This window comes from Argiope bruennichi, chromosome 5, assembly GCF_947563725.1.
Source record: "Argiope bruennichi chromosome 5, qqArgBrue1.1, whole genome shotgun sequence".
In the NCBI taxonomy this organism is placed as follows: Eukaryota; Metazoa; Arthropoda; class Arachnida; order Araneae; family Araneidae; genus Argiope; species Argiope bruennichi.
In genome coordinates, this window is record NC_079155.1 from 81,277,949 (window position 1) to 81,296,912 (window position 18,964).

Sequence of the window (18,964 nt, forward strand, 5' to 3'; positions counted from 1 at the left end):
TTAACATTTATTTTCTCTAAGTAGTGTGTTTAAATCTGTAGCAAATGTCAACATTTTGCATTTAAAAATAAAATATATCATGTTATTGATTTAAAATACTTCTTCTTAGTTCGTGCATTTGATTTTCTATTACCAAATAATTCATTCTCAAAAAAAATCTGTTAGTCTATTCATCTACTAGACTAAGTAAGAATTTATTACTTTAATTCCTCTGTGAAATCAGTAATTGCTTAATTAATTTTTTGCAATGTAGTATTATAACAAATTGTATCATTGTTACCTAATTGCAATAAAAAATCATCATGAAATTTAAGGGCTTTTATTAATTTTAGGAGAGCAGAAATCTTAAAAATAATATAAACGTTCAAAATATTATAAATGACAGAAAAAATTATTATTATTAATATTTATCTGCTATTTTTGGCAACAATTCCAACTAGAAGTGGACCTATTTTTCGTGAATTTTTAGAAGGAATTTTGCATTCAACTAGACTAGCTAATTTGTAACACTAAGCATAATAAAGGAATTGGGCACTTGAAAATAAATTTAATATTTAAATGATGCCATATTAATTGCATGAAATATTTAAATATTTTTATTTCTTTAATGAAAATTTCTAAAATAAAAATTAACAATTTTATAATAACACTTTTGATCAATTTAAAATTTTAAAAACTATGATAAAAAATAAATCATGAAATAAAAACATTTGCCCCAACATTTTGATGTAAGATCGAATACGGTATAACAGAATGAACTGATTTTTCTGTTTTTAAAAAACTTTATTTCTTAACGAATATAACAAACGGACCGGAAATCCGCAATGCTCCCAAGTCTGAAGCGAATGAGCTAGCGGGCACAAACTAAATTTTACATTATATATATTTTTTATTTTAAATCTATGCGTTAGCCACTTGTGGTAAGCAAAAATAGATTGAGTTAAAAATATGATAAAATAAAGTTTATCTATAAAAAGGCTTATTGTTAATGTATATAAATATTGAATACATTCTTTTTGTAAATGGCTATACTAGAAGCATGCTAACTTTTCTATCTTTTTGGAATTGCTTCAAAAATTCAGTCGTTATAACGGTTTATCAATCAAATCCAAAATAATTTTAAAAATAAATTTATTTGTTTTTGCACTAATTTTCATATATTTTTTGTGAATATTTTCCCTGTAGAACAAAAATATTTTATTGTATTTTTAAAAATATTTCCCTGTTGTTTAGAACAAGAATATTTTATTGCTAAGTATTACAATGTCGCGAACTGATGTTTTATACGATGTTCCATAGTCTAAAGTATTATTTAACTAAAAATTATTTCTTCATGATCTATTCAGTTTTTCTAATTGTATTCATTTAAAAAGAGACGAAATAATTTTTAATTTATTAATTCTTAAATAAATGAAATTGGACGTTAAAAAACTATAATAGGATTTATTTTTATTGAAATATGTATAATACAATAAATAAAAATATTGGTTTCAGAAGAATCCATTTTTTTTTAATTTACTTGTAAGTGTGTAACATTTTTGTTTGTTCAATTGTTTATCTTGAGATAAAACAGAAGCAGATTCTTACAAAAATTTCTTTCTTCATTTCGAAATTTTTAAACACATTTTCAAATTAGCATTAAAATTAGATTGCTAAAATTTTCATAAATAGGTTTTGCCCTAGAATTCACTGTGAAATAATTTGTAATTTTTTTTTATAAAAAAAAATTGTTATTTTAATATAACAGAGTTAAGAATATTTAAAGTAAAAATTCTACTTTATTAAAGCTATACACAACAATTACACAAAGCCTACTAATTTTAACTCAAAATAATTTGAAACGAAAGCCTGTTTTTTTTCTCACCAAAGCCTGCTAAATTCTCTCACTCTGAGCTTTTTAAAGTATATGATTGGATTTTTTTTCAAAATAGCAAGAAGTCGAGTTTCTTTATTCAGAATTCAAATTTTGACTGTCACAATAAATTTTCTAGAACTTTCATGCCATTTGAGGGAACTTCTGCTATTTTGAGAAGAATTCGTCCATGTGCTAAGGGCTTTGAAGGCAAAAATCTGATTCACCTTCATTTCCCTTTTCTTACACACTATCCTCTTTTTTTGCACCTCAATCGTCACAAAAATCAGAAGAGTTTCTAATTCACCAGATCAACAATCGCTGACTTGAATTACCAAATTCAAACTCTAGTAGTCAGGGAAAATTATTGTATATGCGAGTGAATTAAGGAATTATATTCATTTCACAAATTCACTTTTCAGTTAAAGAATGCAAAAGGGATTTCCAAAAAGCATATCAATTTTTCATAAACTGAATGAAGCTTTTCTTTTTCCACAGGACTTTGGGAAGCAGATCTTCCTGCCGGGATGTGATCAAATATACCGACGCACAGCGGAGTCGCATTGTTTGGGAGATTTTGATTCGAACACCTCACCACGGAGATGGGAGGGCAAGTACAGGTGTGTGATTTTTTTACTTTGTGTTTCAAAACGAATGCTGTTGAACATTTATCCTCTTTTTTCATTTTAACTATTCTACTGTGAACATATATTTCTCACTTTCAGAAATTTAGAATAGAGAATAAAAAAATATCAACTTAATTATATACCTTAAATTAAACCACACAAAATGGTGTGCATATGCTTATTATATGTTAGCGCGTCTTCCCCGTGATCTAGGCGTTCCGAGTTCGAGTCCTGGTTCGGGCACGGTTGTTCTCTTCCTTGTGTTCTCTCTGTGAGGTGCGCGAATGAGCCCCCCTGTAAAAAAGGGGTTGTGCAGGCGAGTGTGTGTGTGCTATCTTCATTTGAGCTAAAAGTCAGACTTCTGCCCTCGGGTGCTCAGGGGTCTTTACACTCAGAAGGCACTGCGCAAAAATTTGCCTTAAAATAGTCACACGGCTTAAAAAAAAAAGTCAGAAGGACACATTTTTATCAATCTCTATTTCTTCTTTGTCTGTTCGGTACAAATTTTGTAATCAATTTTAAGTAGATTTTCCAATGTGCTGGTGGCTTGAAATTTTAAAGAAATTTTAAAACTCACAAGGGGATGACAAAGCAATATTCTTCACTTTCTTGTTTATTCTGTACAAATTTTGACACCGAATTCATTGGGAAGTTAGTTTAAATTCGATTGCAAAATTTCACACACAAAGAACTAAAAACCTGAATATAATTATTTAAATAAAAACATTTTATATTCCACGCTTTCGAAACGAATTAAAACAAGTATAAAATAATTTTTCCTATCCCCCTACAGAATTTGGGAGTTATAAATCGATATGAATTAAGAGAAATTATTTTATTTTTATTTAAATAATTATTTTCATAGCAAATTGATGCATTTAAAAAATTAATTGTCCTGTATCTAGAATGCGTTGTTTATTCGAATCGTCAAAATTGTTTCACTGAACAGAGATTTGATGTGAAGCTTTCAGCCGTCATTTACTGGGTCAGAGATGATAGCTTGTATAATTGCATCTTTCTCTCAGAGCTTATCGACTGTCATTTGCAGAGACTAGTAGCTTATTGACATTATTGCTATCAACTTCCAAACCTTAATTGTCTGACGAGACTGACAACTTCGATTACATCAGCAGCTTCATCGGCTTCTATTGTTGCCTCAGACTCATTTTTGAAGCAGATTGAAAAGTTTTCTAATTTTTTCTCTTATTTGTTTTCATTTCTGAGTTTTGAATTTATACCAAATTTTAAAATAATAAATTTCCACGCAGGTAGGGAAAAGTGGAACTGTACAACTTCGAATTCGTGCAAGTCACAGTATTACTGTATAGGAATTAGATCTGAGGTTAAATATACTGACCTATGTTGTCAATATTTGATCAGATATAAAATATGAGTGATAGTACCTTAGAAAGTTTCATTTATCTAGCCTTTTTGCGATTTGGAATTATTGCATTCGCGTAAACACCAAATGATATTTTTCATAAATTTGGTGTAAAATTTAATAACAAGTTATAAAGAGAATTTCATATTTATTTTGATATATATATATATATATATATATATATTATTTGATGTATTATTTTGATATATTATCAAAAACATATTAATTTTGATACACTTTTGAACAACAATTCTTGTCATATACAAAATAACGTTATAAAATGGGTAGATAGGCTTAGTTCCCAAATTCTTAAAAGGCCTAATTTCTTTTTTTGAGGAAACTTTAATTATACAAAGGTTATAAAACACTCTAATTTGAATGTTTTAATGATTACATTATTTTTTATATGAACATATTTTTTAAAAAGCATAATAGAATTATACGTAGCAATAGCCGGAATTAAAACTACGAATGCGAAACTGAGAATTATATATCATACCATATCGCCACAGAGAAATTATTGTCTGTCAAACTTAGTTTTACTTTTTACAGAATATTGAGATGTTCGGATACCAAAATATAAAATAAATTTGATTTAGGCATTCGTTGCAAATTTTCTAAATTCCTATTATAGTTTTACCTTCACAGAAAATTTTATAACAAATTGTATTTGTATTGAAGAATAAAATGAAATTTGAAAAATATATTCCAGTTACCCCCCCCCCAAAAAAAAACTCATTTAATTAATATTACTATTTTAATATGATAAATTTAGAAATTGTAGCAATTGCATTACTCTATCTTTTCTTTTGGATAATAGATGGCGATGCCTGAGTAGGTACATATCCCATGGAGCATCGCGATTGTTATTAAAATGAGATGCTGCTGCTCTATAAAAGATGCGCGCGTTAATGTCTCGTTTTGTCTTCTATTTTATGTTTGTTTTGTGTGCAATGTGATCATTAAAGAAATATTCCCGAAAACGTGGGTCCTCTTGCTTCCACTGCAGGATTTTAATAATCTCCATTCCACCAACAAATTAAATTATTTAAATTTATTTTCTGAATTTTTATAATTTTTACTATAAAAATTTATTTATTTATACTATGACATATCTCTCTCGTTCAAAATAATTCTTTATTCCCTCAATTCTCAATCAATAGAATATTTTCTTTCTATAGCTAGTAAATATGTGTTTCGATTTCAGTCCTTGCTTACCTCAGCACTGGGGCTTTCCTAACTGCCCGATTATCTCTCAATTTTTCAATAAAATAGATAAGTCCCCTAGGCTATAGTATTTTTCCATGTGGACTTTCTTATTGATTGAGAGAGAAATAAATCTTTTTATAAATAGAGATATAAATAAATATCTTTTTATTTATAGAGATAAATAAAAAGATAATCTCTATGGTTAATCAAAAGATACTACTCATCATACAGAGTAGTCACAAAAAATTATATTAAACAACTATTATTATTTGTTATATTAAAACTATATTTATATATTAAACTATATTATAAACTATAACTATCATTATTGTTGTTATTAACAATTATTATTACTATTATTGTTTTTTTATATATTAGAAAAATCATTTATAGAGTTTTTATTAATTAATTTAAAATTTTTCTTGAGGGCTATAAAAGTTAACCTTTGAAAAAGAGGGTGAAACCATACTAAAATTAAATTCTTTAAAATGAAAGCATTTATGGAATATTCAAAGCATAATTAAAATATTAATTGTTAAAAGTTGTTGTTACTTATTGCACTTGCTGTAGACAAGCCCTCAAACGATGTCAGCGGTTTAAGTCGAGTTTGTGCAGTAGCTTCATGATAAAGGCCTTTGAGCACCCAAGGCCAGAAGCAGAAGTCTGACTTTAGCTCATATGAAGATGACACTCACACACAGAACACAGAGTAAAGCACAACCATGCCCGAACTAGGACTCGAACCCGGGAAGTCCAAATCACGAGAAAGACGCTCTACTCCTAGGCCAGGATGCCGGCAGTCGTTAAAAATAAAATTTACAGTAACAATTTTGTCACATTTTCGTACTCGAGACAAAGCCTCCAAATACAACTAAATGCAAAACATACTTGTTTTCAGAAAAAGATAGATTCCCACAACAAAGAATTAACATTCGAGGGAAGAAAAAAAAAACCTTGAAAGAAATTTTTTCGAACAATTTTGTACCTTGTTTGTAAGAAATAATAGAATAACAGACGGAAATTTTTTATTGAATTTCATATTATGTTAAAAAGCATTTTTTTATGCTTCACTTTATTGATTTAGTCATATCAATTTATTATAGCGTGACGTCGATATTTTGCAGATAATAGACAAACTTTTTCTCATAAGAAAGGTAAATAAAAGGATACAAAAAAATGAAAATCATAGGAAATCCTTTAACCTTGAACTTGGTATTAGATTCATTAAGTTAAAAAAATAGAAGCATGACCGATGAAAGCAATGGACGAATAAATCTGCATGAAAACCAAATTGCATGTCAAAAATACTTTTATAAAACAAGTTCCCGCTGAATACAGAAATGCATTTTAATTACGTATTACATGACTGTGTTCTGTGTTTTTTACATAATTGCAAAAAACGATGCAATGGAAAATGTAGTTTGAATAGAGAAATGCACTTAATGTTGTGTTTGCATATATCATCGCTGAAATTGTAGTCGCGTAATAACGAAGACTGCTAAAAACAACGGCTTATCGCCGTGCCTATCACCACATGTTGTCTCTAGTATCTACCATCTCCTTAATGCCACGGGGTTTCATATCGTGTGTGGCACGACGGCATTTATGTTTCTACAAAAAAGCATTAGCTGTAACTTTTCTCACCAATTTTTTTTGTTTTATTTACATTTGAGTAACTTTTATTTTTAAAATAGGCCATGTTCTTCTGATAATTAGACCGACATAATACGTTAAAGATTGAATGTAGCATCTGTGTTCCTGATGCATGGGAAAATAAAAGCATGACCGCAATTTTTTAAAATTTTTTGTTTACAGCCCAAAGTTGGGTTACTTTTAATTATTGTTAAGCACGGAAGAGTAGCTTCACAATTTGGACGATTCATTATTTTTATGTTAATATCGATTTTTATAATAATCTGATTTCAACCCGGATAGATAACAAAAAACGTATGCGTCACTAATATTGACTTTAACACTGTGTATTAATTTGACAGTTATCAGATTCATTCAGAATTTTTATATGTTTTGTAATCTTATTCGTGATGCATTTAATATTCGTACTTGTTAACTTAATGCAGAAATAAAATGATGTTAACTACGAAAAACGAGTTATTAAATATTCTTTTGTTAAATTTTAATTTTAATTTTGTAGCAGTTATTATTCGCCGTAATTACCGAATAATAGATAAGATCTTTACTATTATATGAATTTCTAATTAGAACTATTTCAATTACTAGAAGTGGATATGCATTTGCTGACATCCGTTATTTTTGAGAACTGAGAAAATTGGTGATTTTTTTTTTTAGGTGCGTCTGCTTTAGCGACTCTATTTGGATTGCATAATAAAAAAGTATTACAATTATTCAAGTCAAATTTGTTTTAGATTGAATTGATTTCGATTTATTTCCACTTAATACATCTCTTTTTTTTTATTTATTGCAGTTTTAAAAATGCTTCTAACTACTTTAAATAGTTTTTATTCTACTTTAAATATCTTTGAAATAAATAAATTTTATGAAGCTCTGATCAACATGGAAAATTCTTTTTTCGAAATACTATAAATTTAATTCGATGTAAACACATTTTTTAAAACAGCAAAATACTTAAAAATTTTCAAATTTAGAAACTAAATATAGAAATTTTTTCTATGCCATTTTCTTATGTATCTCTTTTAATAATTTCAAACACGCTGTAAAATGCATAGTAATTACCTGTAAATTATTATTGCATTTCTTGATTACACAATAATTTATTTGATAGTGAAGATTGTGGTCTGGGTGAAACGAGTTGAAGACACATGTTGCCTTTTATGTGGTTTATTGGTAACATCAACAACAAAAGGCACATGATTACGCCAAAGTGTAGTAAGCATGGAGAACTACACATAAAATTTCTCGGGAGAGAGAGAGCCGAGATAACACTCCCCCTAGTACAGAAAGGAGTTCAGTTCGCTTCTACTGAAATATATATATATATATAAACTAAACAACAGGGAGACCACGTGATACATGATTGGCAGCTAGCTCCGCCCAGGAAGATCACGTGGTTAACTGAATTCTTAATAATACCTTCTAAATGTCTTTGTCAACTTTCGTATATTTTGGTGTGAAAAGTTGAACTTTACTTTAAAGGATGGCAGAAATGAAGAAATCGTTAAGTCAGCTTAAGTTTTCTTGTTGTTATCTAAGAATGAAATAACATTGACAATATTACAAACCAACTCTTCAACTAATTTTTTTGAGAAAAATTTGCACCAAAAAATTCGTTTTCAACTCTCGAAATCATAAAATCCTTTTCTCACGGCGCTTAACAATAAAATAATAAACATAAACTTTAAAAATATGAACTTCTGTAATAGCTTTGAAAATATATAACAATTCATTCTCTTTCTTTCCTTTTATAAAACTTTTTTATAAAGCGAGGTAAAATTGTCAAAATTTCAAAGGTAATTTATATTAGTCTTTTCCAAACATCTAGAGCAGTCTTTTCTAAACATATATATTTTTTGATAAATAAAATAACTCAAATGTCGTAAAGTATCTTTAAACTTCTTAAACGTATGTTAATTTAATTCTATGTGCAACAAAGCCTGGATAAATTTACTGATTTAAATTCTTACCTGTTCTTATTAAAATTGCTAATGAAATCTCCAAATGAATTCTGAAATAATTAAAAAGATAAATTACAAAACTTTAATAACTTATGTTAGTTTTCCTACTTTTATTTCTGTATATTCCATTTCTTTAAAACGCTGTTGGCAAATCACATAGATTTTGTAACGTCACTTTTCTTAATTTTTAAATGGAACAGTTACTGCAGTTTTTATAAATTTACTTATGTTTTATATTTCAAATATCAGCATGACTGTAGGAGTTAAAGTATTTGATGAGATTAATTTCATTTAATCAAGATTTCTGGTGCTGTTATTATCTTATTAACTATTAAATTTCTGACCTAACTTTTTATTAAAATAATAAAGATTATGATTGAATACATGCGATTTTTCTTCTTCTTTTAGGAGTTTTGTATCTTGTAAGCAATGGAACATACACAGCTGCCTATCCCTTACATGATGTGAGTATCGCAGAGTTTTGTACTTTCACTGTGAATAAGACCAAGGCAAATTGTACGAATAAAATTGCCTTATAAATTCTGATATTTACAGTAAACAAATAGCGTCCTTGAAACACACCAGAATGAGTTTTTTTTTATTGTTTGATTGCAGAAAATTATTGTTTAACAAACAAACAAATAAATGGATAAGAAATTATATCGTGATTGCTGATTTATTGAAAAAGAGCGCCTAAAATTAAGTTTTGTATTTGACGAGAAAAATCGATATTCGGCCTTTACAGCAGATCTAATTATGTATATATGCGAATATTTGATTGCAATTGACCTTGAGGATTTTGATTACTGCCGAAATCAATTTTCAGAGTCAATATTTAATTGCAAATGTTTTTAATGCGTTTTGCTTATAAATTTTTTTATCGGAAAATCATCGTTTCGATCTTTAAAAACATATTAGTTTTTTCATGATCATTTCTTGAATGAGATTTTAAAAAAAATTTATATTCCATGTATCAGCACACTTTCTAAGTCCAAATTTAATTATCATCATTTTGAAATCGCGTTTCTAGAAAGTGAAATTACAGCATAAATTATTTATTGCTTTATAAATTGCTTATTAGATTGATAATGTATTTTGTAAAAGACCGAAAAGTGATAAACTGTTAAATATATACATAAAACTCACAGCTAAAATATTTTCTATCGAAATTAATTCTTTAGATTAACAGAGACAAAGATTTTACTAATCTATTTACACTTTGATTTTTTTTTTTTTTTGAATTTCCATTTGATGTATCATTGATACTTTTGGAAGATTTACATCTAAGAAAGGCATGTACCAAAGATATCTCTAAAGAAAGCGCATTATGGTATTAAACTTTTACCCATGCATTTCTCCACTTTTTGTCGTACATTCATATTTTACTTTAACGCTAATACTGGATTTTTTTTTAAAACTCGTAATCACTTCTGATTTGATAAAATCATCAGAATATATAGAAAAATTTCACTCCGGTTAAAACTATCAATATAATTTAATAAAATTCATTAATCAATTTTAAAAATTGTAATTATGATCACAAATGAATATAATAAAACTAAGTGAATTTCATTCCTTAAAATATTATATAAAAGTATTATTTTAAAGCTACAGTTTGTTATTAAATCTATTGTTTATCGTTACTGCATTGTATAGTTTTCTAATTAATTCTTATCACATTTCATTGCATATGAAAAATATTGCAAATAGTTTTCATCGAATAATGATATCAAAATAATCTATCACTGTTTTTGCGAAATTGATCTAAAGTAAAAGAATAAAATCATGTAGAAATGTAGAAATGCTCTAAATCATGTAGAAATGCTTTATCTTGTTGCGACATAAAAGAAAAGAATACAGCAGAGGTAAAGCAAATTGAAAAAATGACTTTATACAGGATTGACGTCTGATGTAAGAAAAATAAGTTTTTTTTTTTAATTTAACGAGCTATTGAACAAGTTGAAGCAATAATAAAGGGTATGAAAATGAGATAATGAAATGTGAAGAAAAAGAATAATCTGTTCATCTTAAAAAAGAAAAGAAACAAATTTCTATAGCGGTAGTAGTGAAAGTTGAAGTTGTTGCAAAAGAAAACAAAGCTTCAATCTTTCAAGCCAGCATTAATGCTGGTAATGAATTTTTCTGTTTTTATTCAGTTTATAACAAATGCAACTGCAATTTAATTTATACCGGATTTCATAGAAATTAACCCACTTCTGATAATATTTACAACTAAATGCTTTTATTCGCTATATTTTCCGTGCTTTTGTTAAAGCCTACAGAAAAATCCACAATCATTTGATGAATGGCGACGATTATAAGCAATTCTGAATGAGGGTACTTAGCTACTCTCTATGTTATTTACTCGAAATTACGTAAATACTCCTTAACGTATACCATTATTGATTAAAAGAAAAATGAAGCTTATTATTCTATTGTGCAGAAGATTTAATTTTCTTAAACATGCACGTTTCCAATTGCCTGATCGTGCTAAACTAAGATATTTTGTAAATAAAAATTATTCTACATTTTTTCGAATGTGTTTGATTGATATAGAGTAATTCAGTGTAAATGAAAATTGGCCCATTAAGGTTTGCATTTCTTGTTTAGGTGTGAACTTTAGTCGAATAATCGTCACCAATAAATTCAAAATTCTTCTTTATTAAGACAACAGATAAATTTGAGATAAAAGAAGACGACGATTCATCTTTGTACTATTCTTTTTACATCTTTGTATGTATTCTTTTGTATGTATTCTAATGTGTACTATGAGTGTACACACTAGGGTACTAAACTTAAATACCTCTATTCTATTTCAAGCACAACATATTGCCTTTTAAATTGACAAAAATACTTAAGCAATTGGGCATTAATACAATTACACTGCCATCTGCAGGCAGCCAAATAATTTTCAGCATGAGGCATTGGTACAATGGTACATGGAAAAATATATGAAAATTTCGCATGTAAAGTAAGAAAAATAATGTATTGAAATTATTGATATATCCATTATTGCGACTCAAACCGTGTACTGTTTAAAAACAAACGCAATACTTTAGTGATTAAAGCTAAAGTACGCAAATGTACTTGGAATACAACAGAAAGAATGGATCATTCAAATTCTCTTTTACTTAGTGTCCATGATCATAAATAAATCCTCTGGATACACGAAAGCATTTAATATTTAGCATAAGTAATAAGAATAACAACTCGTTTACAATAAAAAAGAAGAAAAATAAAGAACATTTTTAACGAAAAATACAGAGTTTCAAACGATTTTTTTATTTGCATTAGAATTTATTTTTCACTGAAATGTTGCCAGCTAAGGAAGAAACTCCTCTTCAATTAGGAGAAAATGCCAGGCGCAACAATAAATAAATAATGCATTTTTTGGGTCTAAACATTTAGTTTTTCAACAATAGAATATTAAACGAATTAATGAAATTTTTAAAAATCAAAATGGTTGATTGAAATTTACCAAATAAATGTTTTATTTTTATGTGTACTTGTTTATATATTTTTTGGAAACATAATTTACTTTCTTACTTCAAGAAACCATTCATATGGAAATGAGGATCTAAGTTATTTTTCCTTCCCAAAAAGTTAATGGAAAAATATTAAGATGCCATATTTTAGAAAAATTCACAGCGTAAGTAAAAAAGGAAAGTAGCATAAATTAACTATTCATCCATCTATTTTATTGACTAGAAGAAAGTAACATAAATTATTAAAATTTGATTTTTTCATTTTGATTAAAGTAGAAGCTAAAAATACGAAAGGATTGGAAGATTCGGGAGACAGTAAAATTGTTGCAAGCATATTGAAAAGAACATTGAACAGAATTAAAGAAATATTTAAACCATGGAAAAATCCCAAGAAGTATAAAACAAGATGCAATTGACAAAGAAATGTAAGAAAAAAAATTACAACTAAAGTACAGACCCTTCTTAAATTCTTGACAAAATTTCAGGTAACAATGTATGAAAACTGAAGTAAATGATACCAGAAGAAATGTAAGAAATCAGCGGTAAGGATTATATCCAAAACCTACTCGCATACTCTTTAAGATAAAGGTATTAAATCCCCACCCCTGAATATCAATCTTTGAACTTAATTTAGCAAATGATCTTTGGCGTTTAATTGTTAGCATGGCATTAGAATACAAGTGCATATATGTAATTTATCAACCGACTGAAACCAAAAATTTGACATGAAACTGCAAATCCACTCAGGGGCTTACACCAAATTTCATTTATTTAGTCCTTGCGTTTTTGAGTTATTGCGTTTACACGCATGAGGAAATACTGACTGATGGCCCTTTTGGAAGATTTGCTTCAAGATTTGAGAAAAATATACATTTTATATCTCTTAGGCCACGGTGGCCTGGTGGTAAGGTCTCGGTTTCGGAACCGGAGAGTTTCAGGTTCGAGACCCGATTCCAGCGAAGAACCGTCGTGTAAGGGGGTCTGTTGCACGTTAAATCCGTCCTGACCAAACGTCCTCCCGCTGGTGTGGTGTGGTGTGGAGAGGGGGGTGCCAGCTCAGGTGTCGTCCTCGTCATCTGACCGCGGTTCAAAATGACGAGGTACGTCCCAAAATAGCCCTAGTGTTGCTTCAAACGGGACGTTAATATAACTAAACTAAACATTTTATATTTCCTCCTCTAAATGGATTCCCTTCAAAATTCGATAAAAATCTACAACTTTGTTGTAAAGGCCATATAGCAAATTGCATTCGTGAAAGCGTGCTTGAATTATCAACAGTTCACAAACAGACACATAGAAATAATTCCAAAAATGTGTCTAGCAAATTAATCGCATGCTTGCAGTTAATTTAAAAGCACACACACAAAAAATAATACAAAAAACTAAAAATGTATTTTGAATCTTTTTTTACGGTGAATTAAAACAAAAATGTGGTTCAAAACTCCAATTGTAATCACAAAATCACATACGAAATTTCATATATTTAAATATTTTCGTTTTTGTGTTGTCATGTTTATATGCTTATGAAAATATAGACGGAGAGACAGCCAACTCCTGGAAGAATATGGTTCCAAATCTATACACATACAACTACATATCTACATACCTACACTTTACATCTTATTTTATACATGCAGGGGTTTGAGTGTTAATCTCAGAACCAACAACGACGAGATCGTTTTAAATATTTTTTAATTAATAATGAAAGGGACTGGCACAACATTTAGGACGAGCACAACATTTAAAATAATGAAAAAGTCAGATTGGCTGCCTTTTACACAAATTAAAACATCACAACATCATAAAGCGTTCGTTTTTTCGTACTACGTGAAGTTCTTCCAACTTTCTCCCTCTAGTGGGGAAAAGCGAGCGCCATCACGTCACTCCCATGAGTGTTGCCATCCCTTGGGACTAAATCTATTCCACAAATATATACTTTAGATGTCAAATTTGTCTGTTAAGATTTATCCATTTAGATCACTTCGTTTTGTTGTTATCGTGTTAATTTATATTTGAACAACCGATCAGATAGACTTCCTCTGAATGAATTTTGTTCAAAATTTGACAGAATTTTGCAAATTTGGGATAAAGACAACATTTCAAATTTTATTCGCCTAGCTTTAACCAGTTTTGAGTTATCGTGTTTACAGACCGACATAATTTCAAAAATGTTTTTTTTTTTTCGGACTCGGGGTGATATGGCACGTGGATATTCATCAAAATCTCTAGTTAGATTTTTTTTTTTAACAATTTCAATATATTTCTTTGCATATTTTGTATATGAGACAATAAAAAAAAAAATTATCTTCCAAATTTCGACACATTCATTGGTTTTAAATATTCTTAGTCAAGTTTATGATTCAAAATGGAAAACCTTCTGAAAAGTTTTGAAAAAAATCAAAATTATTTATTTTTAAACGTGACAGACAGAAACTAATTTTATTTGAGAATCATAAAACTCCTTTTCTAAAACTATTTGTATTCAATTAATTCTTATAAGAATCGTTCTTCCTCTTCCTAGAAAATTAATTTATACTTTATATCTAATATAATTATATCTTACTTTTTCAAAATAAATTCTAAGTAAAATGACAAACTAAGCTTTTGCTATAGTAAATTTAGAGCAACAAATATAAAAGGTTACTAATTCAGACTAATGGAATAGTTAAGATTTAAAAAATTAGTATTCATTCTTCAGCTAAGGAAAATTAATTAAGCTATTCTTTTTTGTGTGATAAGTATTTAAAATCCATAAAAAATGCAAAATTATGGTTATTTACTGAGGAATGAAATACTTGTAATTCATTATTTGATTTTTAGCATTTCAGATCATAATTTCCATGAATATATATGATAAGAAAAAAATGAAACTAAAAAAAAGTAATTTTTTTAAAAAACAACCACTATTTTAACGCAGTAAATTCTTAACATAATGTGTTCCCTCCATAAGAAATTTGGTATTTCCCTTAGCTCCCTTATCCTCTTAAGTATCTAAATTGTCTTAAATATTACCATAACAAAAAAATTCTTAACATAACAAAAAAATTAATTAATTAATTTTTTAAAATATTTTTAAATACATATTTATTGGTGTGCAAAAAAAGTAGTTTTTTTTTGTCATTTAATTAGTTTCTGCTTTTTGGTTTTAAATTTGTAAAGCCTTATTATAAGTGTTATAGATAATTGAAATCGAATTCCCCCCTGTATACGCTACCAGGTGGCACCACTAGAACATAATTAAAATTTCATTAAATTAGTCGATTATTTGTTTGCTAACATTTGAAATTAGTGAATTGTTGCATTATTATTATGAACGTGAAATTGTTCAAAATTTTATCTTAAAACGAAATGTGGGAAAAAATGCATACCAAAATCATATATTTAAATATGAAGCAAATACATTTTTTTTAAAAAACTATTATAATTACCGTGCATTATCTCATATGATAAATAATAAGTTATTTTTAAGATAACATAATAGTTGATTTTTTCTTTATATATCCACAAGTAAGTTTGTGCATTCATCCTTTCCGTAAAAGCTAAAAATCATAGTTTTTTTTTAAAGCTTTCATCATTATCGGATGCAAAATCTCAATTTTTATTATGACATTTAGAGCTGATACATGTTTTTTTTTAATGTTTAAACTGACTGATTTATTGATGTATGGAAAAGGCTAAGCATGAATAAAAATCATTCACAAGATCATAAACTTGAAATTTTTAAAACATTTTTTTTATGCTGGAATGTAACAAAAGTAAAGGTGCTGAAGTCTGAAACTTTTATTATTTTATTTTTATGCTAACTCATAACATTCTAACCATCTGAATGTCACTGCTAATATTGACTTTCAACATTATTTTACTTTTTAACAGTCCGTCTAGATATCAAGATCTACTTATTAAAAATCGGGAAGAAATTTTTTTTTCGTGCTAGAATCTCATAAATCTGTTATTGTGCTTCTATATGAGTATCAGCGTAATTTGTTCCTTCTTTCCTTCTTAATCTTTCCTCCATGAAGTGCCTCTATTTGTTATCATGTTCTTCTAATACCTAAATATATTAGTTTATTAAACACTTTTATTTAATTCAATTAATATCATATTTGCAAAAGTGGGATATTTTCAATCAATTTTTTCACTCACATTTTGATGTGCTAGAAGATAATTGTATTTCTAGAGATTTTTTTATATTTATATATTCTCGAAGAATATACATTTAAAAAAATTATTTTCAAAGCATTATTATCCATTATTCGAATACTTTAACTAAATGCATAACGTTGTACCTCACAATTGTGAATTTGAAAAACGCCAGAAAAGTATTATTCTAATTCATAATAATGGTTTAAAAACTGAAAAATAAGAAAATGATTAAATTAAAAATATTCTAGTTGTTAATACACTAATTTTTTTTAAAAAAATGTTTTATTTTGCTTAGAAATGTCATTGAAAAATGGTCATTAATTATTTATTTTTATGTATTTTAATAAAAAGTATTTTGAATAGGGTCCGTATGGCAAAGGTGCTTACAAAAAAGAGGAAGGTGAACCAAATCTAAGAAGAGTAAGTTATTCTCATTTTATTTAAAAAAATTATTATTACAATTCATTCTGTATTTTTTAAACATTAAAAAAATATATAGTTATTTTTTTACTGTTGAAAACTTTTTGAACTTCATTTATAATAATTTCTAATGAAATAATATAAAATATATGATTTAATTGTAACAACATTAAAAAATTTTAGATATTGTAACTTATAGAAATTTAAATGGTTTTCAAACAATGACTAGATTTCAAAATAAAATATTAAGTTTTATATCTTATATAATTCCTTTGTCTAAGCCATAGAATTGTTTTTTTATGTAATGTTTGTGAAATGATTTTTTTTTTTTGTATCGATTATGCATTATCCTTTGTTAATAATAGAATATCTTCTCCTCTGAAATTTAACCTTAGGTTTAATTGTTAGATTTAATCATTTTCAGAACAATTTTAAATTGATTTTTTAACTATTATTAATTCTTTTCTCATTTATCTCATTTCTTATTTTCTTATTTATTATTATATTAAAACTACATTTTTAATAAGGTCTTATTAAGGTTATTAAGGTTTATTAAGGTTAACAGCATCTTATATAAATATATTTAAGAATATAATGCAGTAAATGTTCACCCCTAATGCAGTAAATGTTCACCTAATTATCACCCCTAATTTAAAGTATTAATGATTTTAGATGTAACTTTTTATATTTTAAAAATTACCATATCATTTTTCATTTGCGAAACATAATTTTACAGAATTTAACTATTTGTCAACTTTTTTTTTCTTATTGGCGAATAAAATGTAATTAGTCTCTCTGATATTAAATTCTGTTATTGTGTAAAAAAAACTGAGTATATATTTGAGTATTATTAATCCCATTTTGAAATATTATCATTTTAGCTTCTATACAGCGAATGGGCGAGGTTTGGCTGCTGGTACAAGAGGCAACCACTTTGTCTCATTAGGTGAGTGAATTCTACAAAATATTCAGTGACTGATTTCCGAGTAGGCAGATTAAGCAATTGCCTAGGGCTTTCGGCATGTTGATTAAACAATGTTATTAGCCTAGTTATTAGATAAAGAAATTTTTAATAACATAAAATAAATAAAAAATTAGGACATAAATTTTATTGGATTATTAAAATTACTTTTAAACAAATTAAGATACAACTAACATATATTTATTAATATAGGAATATTAAAATATTCATTTAAATAGCTATGTTAATTTTAAATGCTTCAAGTAAATGTAAAATGATAATTAAAATCTTATATATGTTCGAAGTATTGCACTTTTTTATAACATCTCATTAATTAAATACTTTTATTTGTAAATAAGAAAATTATTAAATAATTAATATGATTTGTTTTTTTAATTTTATTATTTTTGCCAGTTTTTATACAATATGAACCTTTAAAAATGATACATATGATTAAACATAAGCAAATCATTAGCGTGTTGCTTATGTTAAAAATGTGTTTTTGTGAACTAAATTGACTAGTTATTAAAGAGCGGGTCTCGAAAGATCCACTGCCTGGAACAGAAAAGTGCCTAAATCTGCCATTAAAAACGTTTCCATCTTTTTTAAACGATTGTAATGTAAACAACAAAGTAAATCTAGAAATGGCAGGCCTCTTATTTAATCGAATGAAACAGCTTTGAAATTACTTTTCCTCTTTTCTGGATGTGGAGCAACAAAGAATAATTCAGAAAATAAATTTGAGCTTGTTTAGATAAAAACATATTAACTCAAAGCTGCGATTTTTTTTAAAGAATCAAATGATTGAAGATAGAAAGCATAAATAAATTCGTGATTATTTTCTGTATGTATATCGTGAATGTTTTGGAAGAGAAAAATATAAAAATATTTCGAAAAATAAACATTTATTTTTCCTTTAAATACAGTAAAACGAACAAAAGTGGCTGATTAAACAAATTATCTTTTGAATTCAACAGTTATTCTTGCTTAAAACTTATTCGTTTCTGTTCTGATTCGGAAACATTTTAAATCTTTTTTTAAGATAATATTCTTTTGGTGGTTGAAGCTGTTCTAATCTCATTATCTATGGCATATTTATCTATTTAGAACCATGTGTGAATGAGTTATAATGCAAGAGAAGTGTAGCAATTTCTAAGAATCAAAGTAACCTTGGAGCATTTGGATATACGGAATAGAGATCTCAGTTAAATAAAACAAAATTTTTTCCAAAGGGCTTTCCCGAACTCCACAATTGTGTCTTACTTGGAGAAAACCA

General features: G+C 27.5%; 1 protein-coding gene across 3 annotated transcripts in view; it reads left to right on the plus strand.

Moving 5' to 3' along the window:
- LOC129968728 (anoctamin-4-like) overlaps positions 1–18,964 on the plus strand; it is a 255,838-nt gene that overhangs the window by 141,104 nt on the left and 95,770 nt on the right. For all 3 annotated transcript variants that reach the window (XM_056082911.1, XM_056082912.1, XM_056082913.1), the window contains 4 exons: positions 2,351–2,472; positions 9,088–9,143; positions 16,671–16,727; positions 17,609–17,673. In XM_056082911.1, the coding sequence (XP_055938886.1) occupies positions 2,351–2,472; positions 9,088–9,143; positions 16,671–16,727; positions 17,609–17,673 (300 nt within the window). The remainder of the gene's footprint in view (positions 1–2,350; positions 2,473–9,087; positions 9,144–16,670; positions 16,728–17,608; positions 17,674–18,964) is intronic.